The sequence below is a fragment of the Rhinopithecus roxellana genome, chromosome 1 (assembly GCF_007565055.1).
Source record: "Rhinopithecus roxellana isolate Shanxi Qingling chromosome 1, ASM756505v1, whole genome shotgun sequence".
Lineage (NCBI taxonomy): Eukaryota > Metazoa > Chordata > Mammalia > Primates > Cercopithecidae > Rhinopithecus > Rhinopithecus roxellana.
In genome coordinates, this window is record NC_044549.1 from 55880472 (window position 1) to 55902320 (window position 21849).

Here is a 21849-nt window from a genome sequence, read left to right on the forward strand (position 1 = left end):
CCTCGACTGGGTCCCGCCCCCAAGCCGGAACAAAATAGGAGGCGTGGCTTCCCGAGGGGGCGGTAACTTCCTCGGTTTCCAGGGACACCACCCAGGGAGGCTCCTGCACTGGCAGTGCGCTACTGGGCGGGTCCCTGGTTTTATTCGTGACCTAGAACGTGACAGCGCAGGACGTCTTCTTTCTCTTGAAAGCTCTCCTTGAGTCAGGTGTTTGCTCTGCACGCTGCCAAGGTGCCCTCCAGTATGGCTTGCTAGGCTTCCGACTTGCCTAGTGGTGGCCAACCCTCAGAGTACTCAACTTTTTAATTTTTGCCAACATGCCGAGGGAAGTGGCATCTCGTCGTTGTTGAATTCGCCACTCTTTAGCCTCTGGTGGCTCTGGGCGTCTCCAGCACTGGCGACTGCCCGCTTTTGTGCAGCTCCCGCTTGACTCGTTGCTTCCCTTTGGTATATACAGCGTCCTGGGGACCAGAAATCCCGAGTTGCCATTTGGTCAGATCCGCCAACCTTTCACCTTATGGTTTGGGCTTTTGGCGTCGTGTTTAAAAAGTCTCTGCCCCCCATCCGAGTCACAGATATTCTCCATTAGCTTTCTAGTTTTGCCTTGCACATTTAAGTCTCTGTTAAGCCCATCTTAGACCACATTATGTATTTTGAGCTAGTTTTCCCAACACCGGCTGTTAAACAGCTCTCATTTCACAGATGAGGAAACTGCGGTCCTTGGGGAGAAAACAACTTGTCTAGAGCCATAGGGAGGGTGGCTGTGGCTGTCTCCTGGGACAGATCTGAGCTACTTGCTTGCGCACAGTACGTCACTCCCCCAATCCGGAAGTTGAGGGACCTGAGCGAGCTGGTTCACTTGAGACTGGGAAGGTTGGGGCTCAGGGCAGGGGCTCTGCATGGGCCTCTGCTGTCATCTACAGGCCATCTACAGGACTGCAGGTACCAGGACCTCGGTCCCACTCAGAGGCATCTCCCAGCCATCCTACTCCTGGCGTCCGAATTTAGGCCTAGTGAGCGCCTTCCCCTCAGCCCCACTGGTTAACACACACACACTCAGGGACCCCTGGGCTGCATGTCCAGCCTCATCAGAGAAGTAGCTCTTGGAAAGATGCTCGTCCTGTGAATGAATGAGTGAATGAGTGACTGAAAGGGTGCTACAACTTATTCGTGAGTACCCACTGTGTGCAGTTGTTGAGTGGAGACAGGGTTGGGGGCTCTGCCCCTATTTCTTTCAGGCGACCTTTAGGCTAGCAGTATTCAGTGAAGCAGGAGGCTCCAGACAATAGCCTCAGCTGGCCATAGTGAACACTTCTTGTAGACCAGATGCTGGGTAGGTGCTCTCCCTGGAACCGACCTTACAGAGACTGGAGGAGGTCACACTATCCCTTCTGCCCCACACTACAGACACACAGGACAGAAAAGCCCAGAGAGGTTAGGTGACCTGTCTGAGGTCAGCAGCTGTCATGACAGAGCCCCCATTCCAACTCCAAAGCACAACCTCAAGGCTGGGCTCTTATCCTCAAACTATGGCCTCCTCTCCTAGTCCTTTCTGGCTCCTCGCACAGCCACATGTGCAAAAACATACTCTCACACATGTACACATGCAGTCACACCTTTACACATTGCATACACATTCATATAACACACAAGCACACAGATACACATGCACATGTGCACACACACGCATTTATGCCCAGCTGGACCCAGGACTGATGTCCCTGAGCCCAACCTGAGAATCTGATTCAAGATCTCAGAGCCTCTTAGAAAGCCCTATGATCTGGAAGCTTCTACTGCTGAGGGCACCGAAGAAGGCTCTGCTCTCTAAAGGCAACTAGTTTGAGTCTGGTGAACCTGAGGCTGAGCAAAATGTCATTCTGGATGAGCAGAAGGCTAGGCAGCTGAGGGTGGAGGCTGGCTCCTTGCCTCAGCCAAAGGCATCTCACTGAATGTTACATGAAGATGTCTTGTTTCTTTAAAATGGAGTTAGAGTATAATTGCTCTAAAAAGTTTATAATTGTATTTTTAAGCTTGTCTCTTTTTATTAAAATTTTAAGTTGCATAAGTAAAACTTGCTCATTGTCATTAATTCAAATTATACAGAAGTATGAAAAGTAAGCAAAGGTGCTGCTTCTCCCCTCCCAGTCCCTATAACCAGTGTCCATGCTTCCATAGGCACATGCATTCCCCCCATGGGTCCATCAGAGAGATGACTTGCAACTACTCACCTAGCCCAGGAAAGTCAGAATATGTGGTTTTCCCTTAGTGCTCATGTTCCAGCAACCACCTGCCACATCCCCTCCACTATGATGGGAGGATTTGGCATGTGGGATGGCTAGGCCTGGTGAGGAGTGGGTTCATGGTGGCAGACTCTGCCACACAGCCCTTCATATAGCTGTGTGTCCAAGGGGACAGAGACTTTGGAATAGCTTAAAGTGAAGGTGGCTAAATCCTACACACACACACACACACACACACACACACACACACATTCTGTCCTTCCTGGAGAGGGGAGGCTGCACATGATGACAGGCTGGAGGCCAAATGAGGGAGACTTTGGGGAAGGCACTGCTGTGTATTCTTGTGACTCATCTTGTGATTGTTCTGGGTAGGGAGGGTCAGGGGAATCTTGCAGTAAGGTCAATCCCTGGGGTGCAGGGGAGGGTATCCTAGAAGGGAGGAATCTATGGAGATTTGGCTAGTGAGGGCATGAGAGGAGCCACCGCTAGGTGGCAGTGTGGGCTCAGCAATCAAAGCCGGGGCTTCTAGGGAGCAACTAGGGCAGGAGAATGAAGTACTAAGTTGGCCAGAGGGACCCACAATGCCTGAGGCAGGCACTTGGGGCAGAACAGGGGCACATCACTATTTCCAGCATGCAGGTGAGGTGCGAGTGCTGTCATAGTCACACACACACAAAACTAGTTGGAAGGCCAAAAGCCTTGGGATCCTTTGGTTTACGCATAGATCGCATAATCACTGGCCTCTGTAGGAGATGCTTTCAAAGGGACACCCATGGTGCTCTCACATTGACAGGCCTGGGGGCAGAGAAGCTTCACTGAGGACCTTAAAGCTGGATGTCTAGGAGTTGGCAGATCACCAGCACCCACAGAGGAAGTAGGAGGAAGTGTGTAGGCTCCTGACTTCAACCATTACTTGCCAGTTGGGAGATCAAGGGTATACTGTAACCTCTCCATGCCTCAGTTTCCACACCTGTAAAGAGGAGATAATATGTGGTAGTTGTGACAACGACATGAGGCTGCAAATTGCTGAGAGTGCTTGGCACATAGTAAGTGTTCAGTTGAATAGTTATGGTGAGGGATAAGAAGTATAGTTTTGGCAGAGAGCTTGGGATTTGGCCCCATAAGAGACCCAAGTTCAAAACTGTAACTCTGTTGCCTGGCAGCTGCAAAGTCCTTTTGTCTTCATAGTAATGAGACAGTGGGCAGTTCCTTCTGCTAAGTCAGTGGTCCACACAGGGGCCAAATACCAGGCTATCCAGGTATCCCACCCCTCAAGGTGGGTTATAAGGTATCCATCCCCTCTACCCCCATTCCAAGAAACTTTAAAATGGAGTTAGAGTATAATTGCTCTAAAAAGTTTATAATTGTATTTTTAAGCTTGTCTCTTTTTATTAAAATTTTAAGTTGCATAAGTAAAACTTGCTCATTGTCATTAATTCAAATTATACAGAAGTATGAAAAGTAAGCAAAGGTGCTGCTTCTCCCCTCCCAGTCCCTATAACCAGTGTCCATGCTTCCATAGGCACATGCATTCCCCCCATGGGGTGTTGGGATGGCCGCTTCTGACCAACTCAGGAGGGGGCTGGCAGAGTTGAACTGATGAAGCCTGGCTTCCCTTCAGGAAAGCTGCAGAGAAGTTACTGCCCTGAAGTCTGACACTTAAACCATTTTCCCCCAGTTTCATAGGGTTTTGCTTTCAGGTCTCTTGCCTTCTGCCATTCTGGGCAGAGCAAGCTGAGCTCTGTCTTCCCTGGACGCTATCGTTCAGGCCCTTCAACACAGCCAGGGGTCTATCATACCTGCCCAGGATCTCAAAGCTAGCCTCCTTTCTGAGGACCCTGGGTGCACACACTGGGAGGGGATGGGGGTTGGGGAGTGGACCCTGCGACCTCTCCAAATCCCACAGTTCTTCTGGCCCAAGGATTTGGAGGAGATTCACACAGACCCCACATAGATGCTCCACAGTGAATCCAGTGAACTGAAACAAGTGGAGAGGGTTCTGGTAGGAGTGTGGGCTTCTGATTCAGAGCTGGGATCAAGCTCTTACCCTGCCATTTCCTAGCATTTGTTCCCTGGGGCTGTCTTCCGTCTGCATAATGGGAGCAACACCAGTTGTAGAGGCTCAAATGCAGCAAGTACTCCCTGTAGATAAGAGCGAGTGTTACTACTCTGCCCCACCACCCTGCCCCAACCTCTACTACCCTGCTCCCAGATTATCTCCCAATGTTTTGAGCTGCAGGACTCTCTCAGCATTTTTTTTTGGGGGGGGGGGCACCAACCCAGAGTCCGGGCCATCTGGGGCTGTCTCTGCTTGCTTCCTCCAATTTGTAGTCTCTTGTCCCCTGACTGGCCGGGCCGGCCAGAATTTGAAAAGTTGGGATGTGCTTTCTCCTTCAACTCTTTCAAAGGAAACCTTCTTGTCTGGATCTTTCTGGCTGTGGTGACCGCCGGCTTGACCCCAGTGGACCCACTCATTTCTGGAACCGTCCTCTGCACCCTCCCTGCCCTAAGTCCCGCTCCAGACCTCACCCCATGCCACCCAATCCGACACCCGACACACAGAGTCCTAGGGTCCAGGAGCGGCCATCCCAACACCGGGCGCTTGCCCACACCGACAGACCTCCTTGGAGGAGTCGCTAGTAGGGAGGACAAGGCCGGGACTCCGCCCCCCGCCCTGCCAGGAGTTCCACGGCGAGATAAGAGGGCCCTTCCCCAACGACGCAGAATGCCAGAAGGCAATCTGGGCGCGGGTTGCTGAGCCCGGGCCCCTCCTTAACTTTCCCCACCCGGTCTTTCCCTACTGATCTCTCCGTCCTACCCCGCTGGGTAGCGTCAGCCCCGGGTCCACGCGCTGCTATTGGCCCTCCCCGACCGCTCGGCTCCACCTTCAGCGTCGCGATTGGTCGGCTCGCAGGGCCCCGCCCCGTTTTCCTGGAAAGTTCTTGGAAATCTGTCAAAGTATTTCCTTTCACTGCCCAGGGCCCCAGACCCGGCGACGGCGCCCGCGCACCCCGCCCGGGCCCCACCGCTCAGCCTGCGGTTCTAGGAAGACGCCGCTTCCGGGAAGGGCTGGGACGCGGCAGACAAAGGATTAGGCAGCAGCTCGCCCCGCCCCGCTCGTCCGGCCCGCCCCACCTTGCCCTCGCAGGCGGTCCGCGCCACTGCCTCTCAGTCCCTGCCCTGCGCCCGCGCGCCCCGGGAGCCTACCCTGCACACACTCCGCGCCCACTGGTTCCCTCCCGCCGCCGCCGTCCAGCCGAGTCCCTACTCCGGAGTCGCCGCTGCCGCGGGGACATGGTCCTCTGCGTTCAGGGGTAAGCGCGGCTCTCTGCCCCCGCCCGGCCACCAAGAGGGGCGCACAGGAGAACAGGGGCCATGTGCTAGCTGCCGGGCATTGGGAGGGCTTGACCGGCCAGAGGTGACTGAGCGCGGACAGACCTCGGGAGCGAGGCTCTGTGTGGGGCTGTGACACTCCTACTCCCCACCCCTACACACTCACCTCAATTCCCACTGTGGATTGGGAAACCCGGGGCTGGCCGGCTACAGGAGGAATTTACAGGGTGGGCTCAGCCTGGGTTCTTACTGGAGCAGATAGACGCCAACAGCAGGGCGTCCACCAAGATGTGGCCAACAATCCCAGATCTTCTTCTGGGCCCAGAGCACTCTACGCTAGCCTGCCGGCTGCCCTGCCTACTAGTAACCTTGGACCAGCCCCTGGCCCGCTCTGTCCTGGTGTCCCCTCTCCTGCCCCAGGCTAGCAAATAGGCTCTTCTTGGGAAGACAGTCCGAGATCCTTGCCTTTCCTCAGGCTGGCACCTGATGGTCAGCAACTCTTGGGAGCAACCCTTTCAACCAAAGGGTCTGATGCCGGCCATGGTGATCTGACAGGAGTTCAGGGACCTCCAAGGAGAGAAGAAGGTATAAATGGGTGTTCTGCACTCAGAGAGAACTGGGTGGCTGTGCTTATCACAACTGGCCTGGTGCCAAGTGAGGGAGGGTGGAAGGTGAGGCCAGGGAAGAGGACATGAACGTGCTGGGAAGACTACTTCTCCCTTGCTGTCTCCAGCAAGTTCCTTCCTCCTGTCTGCATTCTGGGACTCCTGAATACCTGCCCCACGACTACCTTCCTCTCCAGGAGCCTCCCCCTGCATTCTGGGGTCCCATAGCCTCTTTCACTTTTTACCCTAGCTGAGCACCCCCTTATAAGCTCAGGGCCAGTGTTGGGTGTCGGGGAACAAAGTTTTTAACAGACTGCTGGGCTCCAAAGCAGGCACACACATGTACCTAGAACACACCAGCCACTGTCCCCACCATGATGATGACACAGCCATGGACACACCCCTGCCCAGGTACACAGTCACTCACCAGGAGCTTGTGGTGATCAACACAGCTATTCATACACCCAGCTACCAGGTCAGCCCCAGAGGTGCCCACACCCACAGGTGGAATCTGTCTGAGGACCGGCTAAGCTATCTGGACATGGCCACCCACAGAGGTTCCAGCCTGACTGGCTAGCCACCAACCATGCCTCTGGGAAGGTAGCTCTGGGCCCGAGCAGGCAGGTCATCTCAAAATTTGGCCTCCAGTTCTCCAAGAGGGATTTCCGAGCTCCCACAGCACAGCCAGGGTAGGTGTGGAACAGTTTTTGGCAGTCTGTGGTGTGCCAGAGTTGTGTGGCCCTTTCTCACTGTGAGTGGTCATAGGGCCATGATTTATTAGAACCTAGAGGGTCACCTGTAACCTACACAGGAGTCAGGTCTGGCTCCTGCTACCGGCTCCTGCCTACCCCTCCCTGCCTCACAAGCAATACTGGCGCTGTTTGCCCATGCTGTCCTCTCTGCCTGGGGTCCCTTCCCCCAGCTCCTTCCTTTGTCCTGGAATACTCAGCTCAGGAGCAAGCAGACCCTGACTCCCCCATGACACCTGCAGTTTTATGACTTTGCATTATAATTACTTAGTGCCATCTTCCCCAGCCAGTCTGATTGTCCTTGAGGGCAAGGCCATGGTTTCATTATCTCAGTGTCCTGAGGCCCAGCCAGGGACTAGACCCAGAACTGAGGCTTGGAGATGTATTTTGCAAGGAGTGAGGGAGGCGCAGCAGTCTTCTTGGGGAAGTAGAGCCAGTCCCTGCTGCTTTCCCAAGGAGGAAGCCCTAGTATCACCATGCTGGGTGGGCTTCCCCTAGGAGAAATCCCCCTACTCAGAATTTGGTCGGTTTGGTTCCCTCAACCCCAGCCATCCAAGAATATGGTGTTACTGAACCTCTCAGTGTGTGAGTTCGTGGGACCCTTTATTTCGGGAAAGAGAAACTGAAGCCCAGTGAAGAGCAAGCTTTGTACAAGATCATAGAGCCTGATAGGGCTGGCTTGCCAGGGTGGGATCTGGAGTGTGGGCTAGGTCCCTGCTATTTGGTGGGAGCTCATACTGACAGGAGGTGAGACTTGCCAGTGCCTTTAGAGGCCACTGTCCACCCCAGACCCTCCACTGAAGCAGAGGCCAGGATAGGCTGACTTGTATGGGCAGGGGATTATTTCAGTCTCTATGTCCTGGCCATTGTGGACCTAGGTCCCTCTGAGAGACACTCCTATCCATGGGGAGGTAGCGTGTGACCTCAGGCAGCCTACCATAATCCTGGGACTTCTCTGGAAGACCCCACACAGATCTATTGTAGGATAAATCTACCTGTCTATCGTAGATCTATCGCTCAACTAGGACTGTTCGTTAGTGGGCCACTTAGTCAGCCCACCTCAGCTAGGAGGGCATAAAACATGAAGCTACTTTGCACTGAATCCTATCAGTGTGGCAAGAACATTAGAAATGCCTATAGGGAATGATCTGTGTTTTTGGTTGATGTAAAATAGAGAGCGATTAATTACTGTTTAGTAAATGCGGGGCAGTGGAAAAGAATCTTTCAAAAGAGGATCCCCACATGGAAACAAGGGGGCTTTTGTGATGACAAGCGGGGAATGAGATACTGGACTAACTGAGCCCATGGCTGGGTAGAGGGGAAGCTGAGGCTTATAGTGAGATGGGCCAGCCAGAGGTCATGCAACTAGTCTGGGGCCTAGGGGGTGTCTCTGGAGATGGGAGAAGCATGGGTCCTCCACTCACTGCTCATCCACTGCTTTCTAGACCTCATCCTTTGCTGGCTGTGGAGCGGACTGGGCAGCGGCCCCTGTGGGCCCAGTCCCTGGAACTGCTCGAGACAGTCATGCAGCCCTTGCCTGCTGGGGCCTTCCTGGAGGAGGTGGCAGAGGGGACCCCAGCCCAGATAGAGAGTGAGCCAAAGGTGTTGGACCCCGAGGAGGATCTGCTGTGCATAGCCAAGACCTTCTCCTACCTTCGGGAATCTGGTGAGTCTGAGAGGGGAGGCAGGCCTTTTCCTGGGTGGTCTGGTGGAAGAAGCTGAGTTCTGCCATTGAGTCTGATTTGAGATGCATAGCCCTGCCCAGGAGAGTCTGATGGGAGAGGCACAGCCCTCTCCAGGGAAGTGTGAAGCGAGAGGCATTGCCTTGCTTTACCCTGGATTGGTACCCCCAGCTAATTTCAACTATGTCCCTTGTCCCCTCTGCACTTGCCTAGGCTGGTATTGGGGTTCCATTACGGCCAGCGAGGCCCGGCAACACCTGCAGAAGATGCCAGAGGGCACGTTCCTAGTACGTGACAGTACCCACCCCAGCTACCTGTTCACGCTGTCAGTGAAAACTGCTCGTGGCCCCACCAATGTGCGCATTGAGTATGCTGACTCCAGCTTCCGTCTGGACTCCAACTGCTTGTCCAGGCCACGCATCCTGGCCTTTCCAGATGTGGTCAGCCTTGTGCAGCACTATGTGGCCTCCTGCGCGGCTGACACCCGAAGCGACAGCCCTGATCCTGCTCCCACCCCGGCCCTGCCTATGCCTAAGGAAGATGCGCCTAGTGATCCAGCACTGCCTGCTCCTCCACCAGCTACTGCTGTACACCTAAAACTGGTACAGCCCTTTGTACGCAGAAGCAGTGCCCGCAGCCTGCAACACCTGTGCCGCCTTGTCATCAACCGTCTGGTGACCGACGTGGACTGCCTGCCACTACCCCGGCGCATGGCTGACTACCTCCGACAGTACCCCTTCCAGCTCTGACTGGGCCGGGCACCCTGCCCAGCCTCACCCAGTTGCACCCTGGAGGGGACATCAGCCCCAGCTGGACTTGGGCTCCCACTGTCCCTCCTCCAGGCATCCTGGTGCCTGCATACCTCTGGCAGCTGGCCCAGGAAGAGCCAGCAAGAACAAGGCATGGGAGAGGGGAGGCGTCACACAATCTGGATGTAAATGCCCCCAGGGCCCTTGTGGCTTCATTACACTGAGCCATATGTCAGAGGATGGGGAGACAGGCAGGACCTTGTCTCACCTCTGGGCTGGGCCCAGACCTCCACTCACTTGCCTACCCTGGCCACCTGAACTGTATGGGCACTCTCAGACCTGGTTTTTCAATCCCCAGGGTCAGGTAGGACCCCTACCGGCAGCCAGCCTCCATTTCTAGGAGGATGACAGGCAGAGGAACTGAGGTCAACCATGACTAGTGACCCCTTGTTGAGGGGTAAGCCAGGCTAGGGGACTGCACAATTATATACTATTTATTTATTTATTCTCCTTGGGGTTGGTGTCAGGGGTGAACCAACCCCACCTCTATGCCCGGAGCCCTGGCAGTCCAGAGACCCCAACTCTGCCCTGGCTTCTCTGGTTCTTCCCTGAGATATGTTGCTGGAACCAAGGCAATCCTGGATGTCCTGGCACTGACCCACCTGTCTGTGAATGTGTTCACTCTCTTCTGCCCCCAGCCATACTTGGGGAGGATGGACAACTACAATAGATAAGAAAATGCAGCCAGAGCCTCAGTCCCCAGCAGAGCCTGTGTCTCACCCCCTCACAGGACAGAGCTGTGTCTGCATAGAGCTGGTCTCACTGTAGCACAGGCCCCGGGGAAATGCCTGTGCTGTCAGGAAGGTGGGGTGCTAGTTTGAGGACCGCCGCTGCAGTTCTGCTGGGTCTGCTTCCTGCCCAGGAAGGTGCCTGCACATGAGAGAAGGAGAGAAATACACGTCTGATAAGACTTCATGAAATAATAATTATAACAAAGAACAGTTTGGTGGTCTTTTCTTTTCCACTGATATTTCTGTAATGACATTATACCTTTATTACCTCTTTATTTTATTACCTCTATAATAAAATGATACCTTTCATGTATGGAGCCTTCAATGCGGCCGCTTTTGAGTTGTGTACACAATGTGTCCCCTTTGATCTTGTTATCATTAGCCCCCATTTGATATCTGGGCTAGTGGAGAGGCCCAGAAACCCTATGTGGCTGAGCAGTCCCTGCTGGGGACTCACTGAGGAGTGGAGGAGACAGGGAGCAGCCTCTCCTGTCGTCTCCCCTGGGTCCCCTTGGGAAATGGGAGCTAGGAGACGAAGGCCAGTTAGACTGCCTGCAGGGTGATTGTCCTGGCCACTGCCAGGCAGGGGCTGGGGGGAGGTTGGCAGAGGGGCACCAGCCCTGAGAGATGTGTAAACAAGAAATGCCAACTCCAAATCGCAGGTGGAAAATATCCAGGGGGAGAGAGCTGTGGACCACTCCTGGGGTCAGTGTCTTGAGATGAGGAAGCCAGTAGTCAGAGAGATTAGGGCTGGTTCTCCTAGAAGAAGGTACAGTGAGTGCAAAGGCACCGAGGCATGACTGAGAGGCCCATGCTCCTGACACAGAGACCTGAGGAGGGCTTGCTCTGCAGTGGGGCAGGGCAATTGAATCAGGGTAGGGGCCAGTGAGCTGGCGGAGTCTGGCCTGGGGCAGGGGTGTCCAGATTCTGGTCCAGACTGGTTGGAATTGGGGCATCCTTTCTTCTCTCTCAGGGTTCAGCACACCAGAAGTGTGTGGAAGAGCAGTTACAATGAAAACACCCTCCTTTACCAGACAGTCTGACTTTGGAACACTATCTGTTGCGATCGCCCTGTGTCCTGAAGTTTTCTGCACCTTTGCTTGAGGGCCCCACAGGAAAGCTTCTCTAAAGCTTTCTAATCTTTATTCTGGAAACAATCCTAACCTTCCTGTTGTCTTAGCCCTCAAGCAATTAGAAGTTTTAGAGTAAAAGAGACACTTGTTGGCAAGTTGAGAGCAAGAAAGGGTGAGGAGTGACAGGCTGATGACAGGGAGGGGTGAGGACGAGGATAGACAGCAAGAACCATGGAGTTCACACAGGACCCTGGGGACATGGAGGCTGTCATGGCAAAGAATAGGCCTGACGTTAGGTGAGAGTGGGCAAGAGGTGGATGATGGAGGGAGGGCTGTCTTTCCTGGATGTGGCGCCCAGACCCAGGTGGCCAGCCACGTGCCTTCCCTGTTGCTGGCGGCGGCCTGGGCACTTGGCTGTCTGTAGGGCCAGATGGCACACTTCCTTCAGGTCACCATGACCCAGCCAGGGGTATTTGCAGTTCCTCATTCCTTCAGTCTGAATTTCAGCTGCTTCATTGCTTCCAGAATACCTGAGGTAACTGCTCTGTCTGCTTCACCCCAGATTTGTCACCTAGTGGACGGGTAGTGGACACAGAGGGGCCAGTGTCAAGCTCTTCCTCACCTGGTGCTGCAGCCTGGACAGAAAGCTGCTGTGGCGAGAGGAAGCACAGAAAACTGCTTTGTCCACAGAGAGAAAAGTCTCAAGGTGCCTGCCAGGTGCTGGGCATGGGCCGAGGGCTTGCACCTCATACAGCACTCACCACAACTGTGGGAGTCAAGTCCAAATATTACCCACACTCCACAGATGAGGAAACCGAGGCACACAGCAGGGAAGGGGCTGACCAAGGCCACTCAACAAGTGGGGCTCAGAGCAGAGCTAACCCTGGGGGGTCCTGACTGACCTTTTGTCCTCTGGATTACTACATGAGATGGGGAGAACAGGGATGGCGGCTTCCAGGCAAGTTGCTCTTGGATGCTGTTTTCAATCTCCTGGTCTCCCTGCCTGCTGAGAGCTCTTGGCCACTGGCCTGGCCACCAAGGTCCTGTTCTCTTCACCCTGGCCTCAGCTCAAGCCAGGGCCCAGCTCCTATCTGGGGAGGGGCTGCCAGCTACTTCTGACTCCCAACATGTTCCAGGTTCCATCTTCTTTTCTTGTTTCCCTACCAGGGTAGTGAATGATGCCTGCCCAGACCCCAATCAGAGATTCAGCCTAACAGATACTGAAGATCCGCTGGCCAACACGATCACCACTGGGTGGTTCTGGCCTAGGAAAAGGGGCACACATGTTGACACTAGCCAGGAACAAAGGGATGAGCTTTCTGGTGAGTGCAAGGACCCTGCACAACATACAAACAGTAACGAAGGTCACACTTTACCATTAAGTCCTCCACCAGCACACGTGCTCCAAAGGCACCAACTGGGCCAGACTCCATCTAGGTCCTGGGGACAGCAGGAAACAAGACAGACACGGTCCCCACCCTCATGGGGCTCATGGGTTAGTGGGAGAGACAGAGAGTGAACTACTGAACAAATGGGTGCACAGGACAAGCTTTGAGAGTGTAAAGAAAGAAAAGCAGGGGTGCGGGGAGAGTAACTTTGGGTACAGGGACACCCTACAGCTGGGAGGGCATTGGGGATAGCTCTGCAACTTTGGGTGGCACTGAGCCTGGAGACCCAAGCAAAGAGCAGGAGCTGGCCATGCAGACAACTTGCAGAAAGGATGTCCCAGGTGAAAGGAACTACAAGCGCGGTGGCCCTGAGGCAGAAACCTAGAGCCCAGAATGGCTGCCCAGGAGGGGTGGGAAGGGCAAAGGAATCAGGTGGATTTTATTTGAGGATGGCGAAGCACCTCTACAGAGCCTACCTAGCAGGGGAGTGCTGTGATCTGACCCTCATTTCTAAGGGAGGTATCTGTACTCATGAGGGCCTGGAGGCAGGAGGTCAGAAAGAAGGATCTGGAGGGTAGAGTGTGGGAGCAGGGGCAGGAAGAGGTGAGGGCAGCAATTCTGTGACTCTGGATGGGGTTCCTGCCCCACTAGCAGAGGCTGTCCTCATCTACAGCTGGAGAGGGAAGGCTCAGAGAGGGATGGTGAGAGGCAGAGCCAGAGTTCACATCCTGATTCCAGACCTTGTTTATGTAACCACTGCTCTATTCTGCCTCCAAGGGGCTGGCTTGCTAAAGCCTAGGCACCCACAGGTTCAGAAGGCATGCAGAAGGGTGGGGAGATTCAGGAGGGCTTTCTAGAGGAGTTGGTCTAGGGGCTGGGCCCTAGAGGATTCTGTCTTCAGGTGGGAAATGGGTGTGGAGATTGATTCTGTGTGGTGTCCCTCCCTGGATTCACAAGCCTCCCTCTGGAATGACCTTGGGACAGAGATGCTACTAAGCCATCCAGGTATTTCTTGTTGCCCCCAAGGAGTATTTGCTGGATACCAGCCCCCTTCAAGCCACGCCACTGGGGTATCATTGGTGCCAGTGTGTACATCTCACTAGGTCCCTGCACCTACACCTATGCTGGACTTTTAATCTACTGACTGAGCAAATCTCTCCTGGCCAAGTCTGAACACACATCTGAGTGGGGCTGGGGGCCATGACTAGGCCCACCTCACTCTCAGATGGGGACCCTCCCATCCTGCACGGCTGCCCACAGTGAAGTGGAAGGTGAGGGGCCGGGGGCCTAAAGGCCTAGAGGCCCGACTATGAAGGCAGGAAGACGCAGGGTCTGTGCACAGGACATCCCAGACTTCTTGGGCTCTCATAAAGGCCCTCTTCCTCCAGGAGAAGTAGGCCCTGTGCAAGCCTGGGCAGCCTTTGACACCAACCTGCTAGACCAGTTTTAATATAAAGTAGGCTTGAGCTTTGCCAGAAATTCAACAGCCTCTCATGGTGGATGCGTCCTCCCTACCCCTCCCTGGCTCACGTGGGACACCCAAGGGGTCACTCCAAGAGTCACTCTGGGGCAGCAGGCTGGAGTTCCCACATCTGAGACTCAAGCTCGAGGAAGTCCCTGGAGGTTTAATTTTGGTCATAATGCAGACCTCAGAGTGGTTGGAGAGTGGCTGGGCCTCGATGCTGGAGAATGGGGAGTGAATGGAAACGGATGCTCTGAGCAGGAGGAGACACAGCAGGCTCAGGGCAGGGGAGCTTTTGTGATGTGGTCAAAGCTTCTTGCTCAGTGGAAAGACAGTTGCTTCCATGACCCGGGCCTCATTAAAGCAGGCAGGGCCTCTGAGGGCTACAGGAACCTAGGACTGCCATGACTCCTCCAGGCAGCCCTCCAGGACTATCTCACCCACACAGACCCTACTAGTGAGATGCTTGTGCTGGCACCGATGATGCCCTGATGGCATGCTTGGTGGGAGGGTGGTATCCGGCAAATGCTCCTCAGGGCAGAGTCCTGCTCTAGGGACTCTCCCCACACCCAGCACCCATGAGCCACATGGAGCACTTCCTGTCACCAGAGCTGGGCTCCTCCACCTGAGGTGGGGGTTGCACTCATAGTCCAGACTGGGCCAAAGCTCTGTTCTTCAAAGTACCTCCCAACCCTCAGCCTCCTCCCAGGAAGCACTTCACTGCTCCCACCCCTACCAGCCTCATGTCAGCGACATCACGTGTGTGTGTGCGCGTGTGCACGCGCGCGTGCGCACGCGCGTGTGCGTGTGCTGACCTTTCCACTTGGCCAACATTCCTTTGTTTTTCTCAGCTCCTTCAAGTGGATGGCTGTGGGAGGAGGAGCTGCTGGGAGAGTAGGTTCTCAGGAAACATTTCCCCCAAAGCTCCAGAGACACGGAGCCCAGGAGACACGAGAAAATGAGACTTAACCAGAAGGAGAGGTGTTCCAAGGGCAGTTCGAGGGGTGTGGGTGAGAGACAAGGAGAGACCCCTGGCAGAGATCACTGTTAACCCTGGTGTGTGAGTGCCTGCGGGGGCATGCTCCCAGGCATCCTTGCCAGAGCAGCACCATCAGCCTGGCACCTAGTGGGCAGGCTGAGCTTATAAGGGCAGCCAAAGATGGGTGGCCCTAGGCAAGTTGCTGCATCTTGCCGGGACATATATGGCTCAGAGTAGGCCAGGGTCCTGGGTTTGCTATTGTGGGATCAGTTCACTCTCTCTCCTGCCCAGAGGCGCCTGGTTGGGAGCCGTGGACTTTGGGGGCAGGAGCACCCCCTCCCAGTACCTTGACAATTACCCCCTTTCTCTTCTGAGTCTCAGTGAGTAACTGGGGTGGATGCTAGCTTCCAGAGGACCCCTGGGCCTTGCAGAGGGCAGAGAAGGCCTGGCGTGGGCACCCCCCACCCCCAGCCTGGGTGAGGTGTTTTCGCCAGAATTGCAGCAGCTGCGGCTGGAGGCCTCTTCCCAGGAAGAGCAGAGCGCCTCTTCCAAGAACTCAGAGGAGGCCGCAGGCGGGAGGGGAAGCGGGGGAGTTAATTTTAAACCACACTGCCTTCAACGCTTCTCAGGAACTGGTTGCTCAACGTGATCTGGCAGGTCCCAGGCGGCTGGGCAGGCCTGGTGCCAGCTCAGAGGTGGCGGGTGGAGGACACACCCCAGGGGGAGGCCCGGTGACCTTGAGGGAAGTTGGGCCCTGTCCTTGACCACTTATCAGGGCCTGTCCCCCATTCACCTGACCCAACTTGCTGGGGGGTGTGAGGTGGGGTGATTTACTCAGTTCTAACCAGGCAAGGTAAAACCATAACAGAATTAATAACACAATTGTCATGGCCTTCCAAGGGCCCCAAGACTGACGATCCCATCCCCTTTCCCTGCTCAGAACCTGCCTGTCCTGCACCCTGGCCTGTCCTCTGGAGGTTATCTGATGAGGGCCTATTCTAAGGGTAAGACCTGTGCTGATTCTGTATGGGACCCTGGTACCAGGCTAGTCGGGGGAGGAGAGGTGGGGGGGTGGAGGGTGACATGTGGCAAGCTGGTGGAAGTTCTGGACCTAGGGAGTGAGCCTCCTTTTTGTGCAGGGAGAACTCATGGGCCCGTACCCCATGGTTGACTGGAGTCAAAGCACCCGCATTTCACCGACCTCCTGTCTCCCACCCTAGTGTGGCCAACCACTCCTGGCTGACAGCCTAGGTCCACCTCCCAGTGTCTGGTCCATGGGATGTTCTCCCTGCAGAGACATGTCCCAGGGCACCCCCTTCCCCCACTACCCCCACTGGCTGCCCTCTGAGACCCCAGCAGTCTGGGCAGAGCAAGCCTTGAGTTCTAGGAAAGGATCCTAAGCAAATGCTGCCAAGAGCTGCAGTTCTTGGAACCAGCACTGCAGGGTGAGGGGACACTTCCTGGAACCTGCTGGCCCTTCCAGGGAGTGAGGCTCAGAGAACAGCCAGTGACCTGGGGTAAGTGGGGGGAGACGGTGCTGAGCCCTTAGCTTGGGTCTCTGCCTCCAGGAAGCCCTCCCTGACTGCAGGTGCCTCCTTAGACTCCTCCATGCCTGTGCTGGATCTGGCATGACCTCTGAAGTGCCCAGTGTCCAGCCTGGCAGAGTGGACGACGAGAAACAGGTGTTAGCAGAGAAAAAAAGGGCATGTGTACCTGTGGAGGCAGCATGTGGGTGTGGGTCCACAGGGAAAGCAGGAGGTTAGATAGGAGTGTCCTCCCTAGGCCAGTGGGCAGCCGGGGGTGTGAAGCTCCAAGGGAGAGTAGGAGGGAAAGCAAGGTGGGGTCAGCAGTGCCAGGCCCTGCTTACTGAGCCCTCTTTGCTGGTGGGCAGGCAGCCTCTGGCTCTAGTCACTCCAGGCCAGCCTTGTCTCACCCACAGTTCCCTGTCCCACAGCAGGGAGCCTAGGCCCCAGCTTCAGCGTCAAGCCACCCAGGACATGCATCCAGCCTGTTGGAGAATGGCCTGGAGAATGCAGAGAGGCTGCAGTGGGTGGGCACCTACACCTGTCTGGGACTGGATTGAAGTCTGGCCACATCTCAAGGGAATGGCCATGAGTGTTCCCATCACGGGATCCCAAGGGCAGCATCGTCAGAGCAGTGGACTGGAAGTCTGGCTGAGGGTGCTGAATGAGCAGGTTAGGGTCGCATAGCTGGGAGGCACTAGGACAACCTATGACCCATTTACCTTCAGAATGGAGAACCTCCCCTGGCCAACACTGGACAGGGGTGTCAGCAAGAACTTGCCTCTCTCCTCCCACCCTCAGGTCACTCTTTGGCCCTCACTGAGCACAGCGCCAAGCTTGCTACCCACCCACCCCAATGTCACAGAGAAGGTAGGGACAATGCTGGGGTTAAGAAGGGCTAGGCCCCAGTGGGTGGGTGGCAGCTGTGAGGTGGGGCTATGGCAGAGGTCTTCCCACCCCTGCAGGAGGGCAGTGGGGCAGCCCAAGGACACAGGTCATTGCTGTGCTTGCACATTGCAGTGGCCAGTTCTCAAAGGCTACCTGGGGCAACTGGCAGTGGGCGGGAATGCTGCATTCTCTGTCACTTAGAGGCCTTGGTGCCTGCACCCAGGTCAGGCTGGCTGTGGCTGGAAAGAACCTGCTGTGGATGAAATTCACCTGGGGACCACCTGACTTGAGTGAAAAGAGCTATGGGTTTGCAGGGGACTCCGGTGCCCTGCTGCACGTGGTTCTAGAACTAGGTATCCTGCGTCGTGACTTTAGCAAGTCATGAACCCACTCTGAGCCTCAGTTTCTCACTCTGTTTTTGGTGTTTTGTTTGGTTTGGTTTGGTTTTGAGACAGGGTCTCACCCTCTTGCCCAGGCTGGAGTCCAGTGTAACAATCTCGGCTCACTGCAGCCTCTACCTTCTGAGTTCAACCGATCCTCCTACCTCAGTCTCCAAGTAGCTGGGACTACAGGTGTGTGCCACCACACACCACTAATTTTTTGTACAGATCTAGTTTCACCATGTTGCCCAGGCTGGTCTGAACTCCTGGGTTCAAGCAATTCTCCTGCCTCAGCCTCCCAAAGCACTAGGATTACAGATGTAAGCTACTGCACCGGGCCTCCACCTCTGTTTTGGGGACAATGTTATCACTTGCCTTATGGAATCTTTGTAAGAAGGAAATGTGTAGACTTGGTGATTTTTGTTTCTACTCAGAGTCTTCCCCTGGATCCCACCTCACCCCTCCAGCTCCCGCTTCACCATGAGCCCATGGAGACATGAGCCCCAGGACAGCTCTTTCTCTGGTCTCTCTTGCAGCGAGAAGTACCTGTGGGCACACTGGAGCACAGGCCTTGATGTCTGCAGTGCTCCGGGCAAAAGGACAAATGGAGGCCCACACACCAGAATCTAAATATTAAACAACCATAAATCAAGCTGCTAATAAAATGTGTTCCATCCTCCTACTGAACAAATAAGCTTTCATAGCAGTAAAAACATCTGTAAATCTATGGTTTTTATGTCTGAAAGTCCGCAGATATCCAAAATGATGGAACTTAATAATTATCACTCATGTCCAGGTGTTCAGTGACCTGAGGTTTAAGTGAGAGAACGAAGACTTGCCTGATGCCTAAGACATTCTGTATTTATTCTGTAACATTGATTCTCCTCGTCTTTATTCTAGTAAAACGATTGATTATGTTGTTACAGTCAAGACTTCTACACTATTACTGTTCTTTTCGTGGTAATGATTCAAAAGATTAGAATAAGGCTGGACATGGTGGCTCACACATGTAATCCCAGCGCTTTGAGAAACCAAAGTGACAGGATTGCTTGAGGCCAGCAGTTCAAGTTTATAGTGAGCTATGACTATACTACTGCACTCCAGACCAGGCAACAGCACAAGACCCTGTCTCCAAAAAAAAAAAAAATTTTTTTAGAAAGACTAAAATAAAATATTGGCCAGATGTAGTGGCTCACACCTGTAATCCCAGCACTTTGGGATTCCAAGGCGGGTGGATCACCTGAGGTCAGGAGTTCAAGACCAGCCTGGCCAACATGGTAAAACCTCATCTCTACTAAAAATACAAAAATTAGCCAGGCATGGTGGTGCACACCTGTAATCCCAGCTACTTGGGAGGCTGAGGCAGGAGAATTTCTTGAACCCGGGAGGCAGAGGCTGCAGTAAGCCGAGATCGCACCACTGCACTCCAGCCTGGGTGACAAGAGTGAAACTCCATCTCAAATAAATAAATAAATAAAATAATGAAATAAAATATTACATTCAAATAACATAAAAATATGTTAAATGAGATATATCAAAATTTCAAAATATGTTATAGTCCAAAAAGTTATTTTTATTTTAAAATTAATTAAATTATTATTATTATTTTTTGAGACAGGGTCTCACTCTTTTGCCCAGGCTGGAGTGCAGTGGTGTAATCTTGGCTCACTGCAGCCTTGACCTCCTAGGCTCAAGTGATCCACCCACCTTAGCCTCCCAAGTAGCTGGCACTACAGGTGTGTGCCACCACACCCCACTAATTTTTTGTATTTTTTGTACAGGTGGAGTTTTGCTATGTTTCCCAGGCTACTCTCAAACTCCTAGGCTCAAGGGATTCTCCTGCCTCGGCCTCCCAAAGCGCTGGGCCTTCAGACATAAGCCACTACGCCTGGCCTTAATTGTAATTATTTTTTGAGGGGGTGGTCTTGCTCTGTCACCCAGGCTGGAGCACAGTAGTTTGATCATAGCTCACTGACACCTCAAACTCCCGGGCTCAAGGGGTCCTCCCACCTCGGCCTCCATGAGTAGCTGAGACTACAGGCACCTGCCACCACACCTGGCTAATTTTTGTATTTTTTTATAGAGACAGGGTTTCGCCACATTGCTCAGGCTGGTCTTGAACTCCTGAGCTCAAGCGATCCACCCACTTCAGCCTCCCAAAGTGCTGAGATTACAGGCGCTAGCCACCACACCCAGCCTAAAAAGTTATTTTTTAAATAATCAAAATCACCTAGTAAAATTGAGGTAAAACTAACTATAAGTTATAATTGTATTAAAATTTAAATTAAGAAGATTTCAAACTAAAATTTTACTTAACTTTTTGAAATTGTTATTGAATATTGCTAAACATTTTTATAAAAAGAAACCTTAGCAGAGTGCAGTGGCTCACACTTGTAATCCCAGCACTTTGGGAGGCCAAAGTGGGAGGATCGCTTGAGTCCAAGAGTTCAAAACCAACCTGGACAACATAGTGAGACCCTTTCTCTACAAAAAATATTTTTAAAATTAGCCAAACATGGCAGTGCATGTCTGCAGTTCAGCTACTTGGGAGGCTGAGGCCAAAGGATCACTTGAGCCCAGGATTTCGAGGCTGCAGTGAGCCATGATTGTACCACTACACTCCAGCCTGGGTAACAGAGCAAAACTCTTCTCAGAAAGAAAGGGAGAGAAGAAAAGAAATCTTCAGTATTCACAGTCAAATTCTCTGTGAAGGCTGAAGTAGTGTTTGCTCTGCAGTTAGCCAAAGCACAACCTCCATGCATTGCCCTAGAACCTAAACGGTGTTATCATGAGTATGGGTGTTTGGGTTTGTCTCACACTGCACCAGCACTGAGTGTCAATCCCAGTGATGGGAATGCACATGAATTCTTTAATCAATTTATTTGAAATTGATCACTTGTATGTTTGTGATACACTCCAAGGAACAGGCCACAGGCGGATTAGAAGAAAGTGGTAACAGACCAAGCACAATTTCCAGTCAGTGATACTGGAGCAACTTGGAGGGAAAAAAAGTGCAATGTCTACCTCACACCTTCCACCATAAATTCTAGATGGACCAAATATTAAACGTTAAAAATGAAATTCTAAGAGTCTTTTAGAGCACCTGCCCTGAAGTCCCAGCAGTATCAATCCTAGGTGTGGAAACCTCTTCCTTTGTGTGACTCCCCTGCGATGTTTGCAGGACAGGTCTGCAGGAAAGAGAGTCACCCCAGAAATACATTGATGCCTATATAGTGTTATCTCTCCATCTTGGGTTTTTCCCCCCAGAAACGACTCTGAGACAAGCATCCAAATGCAAATAGATTATTTGGGAAGTAATGCCAAGAAGCACCAGTAAGGTATTGAAAGACAGTTCCCCATGGTTCTCTCCTATTTCTGCACACTTGCCAGTAGAGGCACTGGTTGCCCTTATTCTAAACTGTCTTTACAAGGGTGATTATTATAGTGAATAGCGTTAGAAGATAGAGGTAGTATCTCCCTCCAGGGCAAAAGGCAGATTTGTTTATTGTCCCATATACTAAAGATAACATCTCCCACCTGGGCAGGTTTGCTTGCAGCTTATTATACAAGATGTGGGTCCTCTAAATTCAGCATACAGTTTCTCCACTGTAATGCAACCCAATGCATATGCAGGCATCACCGGGCCATCAACACATCACTCTGTGGGAACTGGGGTTCAAGGAAGTGGTGCAAGAAAATGGTTTTGGCCGGGCGCGGTGGCTCAAGCCTGTAATCCCAGCACTTTGGGAGGCCGAGGCGGGCGGATCACGAGGTCAGGAGATCGAGACCATCCTGGCTAACACTGTGAAACCCCGTCTCTACTAAAAAATACAAAAAACTAGCCGGGCGAGGTGGCGGGCGCCTGTAGTCCCAGCTACTGGGAGGCTGAGGCAGGAGAATGGCGGTAACCCCGGGAGGCGGAGCTTGCAGTGAGCTGAGATCCGGCCACTGCACTCCAGCCTGGGCGACAGAGCGAGACTCCGTCTCAAAAAAAAAAAAAAAAAAAA

General features: G+C 53.3%; 1 protein-coding gene and 2 long non-coding RNA genes across 8 annotated transcripts; 2 read left to right on the forward strand and 1 right to left on the reverse strand.

The window, feature by feature from the left end:
- Positions 1–2559: 2559 nt before the first annotated feature.
- LOC115899099 lies at positions 2560–5168 on the reverse strand. 2 transcript variants are annotated; one of them, XR_004058744.1, is made up of 3 exons: positions 5059–5168; positions 4288–4382; positions 2560–3210 (listed from the first exon to the last, which is right to left on the reverse strand). It is a non-coding gene; the product is annotated as an uncharacterized LOC115899099 (long non-coding RNA). The 2 variants fall into 2 exon arrangements; XR_004058739.1 differs by lacking the exon at positions 5059–5168 and adding an exon at positions 4520–4943.
- Positions 5169–5338: 170 nt separating this feature from the next.
- Positions 5339–10470, forward strand: CISH (cytokine inducible SH2 containing protein). 4 transcript variants are annotated; one of them, XM_010368994.2, is made up of 4 exons: positions 5380–5554; positions 6049–6158; positions 8373–8593; positions 8823–10462. In XM_010368994.2, exons 3-4 carry the CDS (start codon positions 8452–8454, stop codon positions 9356–9358), a joined length of 678 nt encoding a protein of 225 aa, XP_010367296.1. In that variant the 5' UTR covers positions 5380–5554; positions 6049–6158; positions 8373–8451; the 3' UTR covers positions 9359–10462. The 4 variants fall into 4 exon arrangements, with proteins under 4 accessions (XP_010367287.1, XP_010367296.1, XP_010367302.1 ...); XM_010368985.2 differs by lacking the exon at positions 6049–6158 and having other exon boundaries at positions 5339–5554; XM_010369000.2 differs by lacking the exons at positions 5380–5554; positions 6049–6158 and adding an exon at positions 6172–6589 and having other exon boundaries at positions 8823–10470.
- A 4877-nt stretch (positions 10471–15347) lies between these two features.
- Positions 15348–18703, forward strand: LOC104666870. 2 transcript variants are annotated; one of them, XR_748606.2, is made up of 3 exons: positions 15348–15431; positions 15992–16055; positions 18277–18703. It is a non-coding gene; the product is annotated as an uncharacterized LOC104666870 (long non-coding RNA). The 2 variants fall into 2 exon arrangements; XR_004059710.1 differs by lacking the exon at positions 15348–15431 and adding an exon at positions 15836–15904.
- The last annotated feature ends 3146 nt before the right edge of the window (positions 18704–21849 follow it).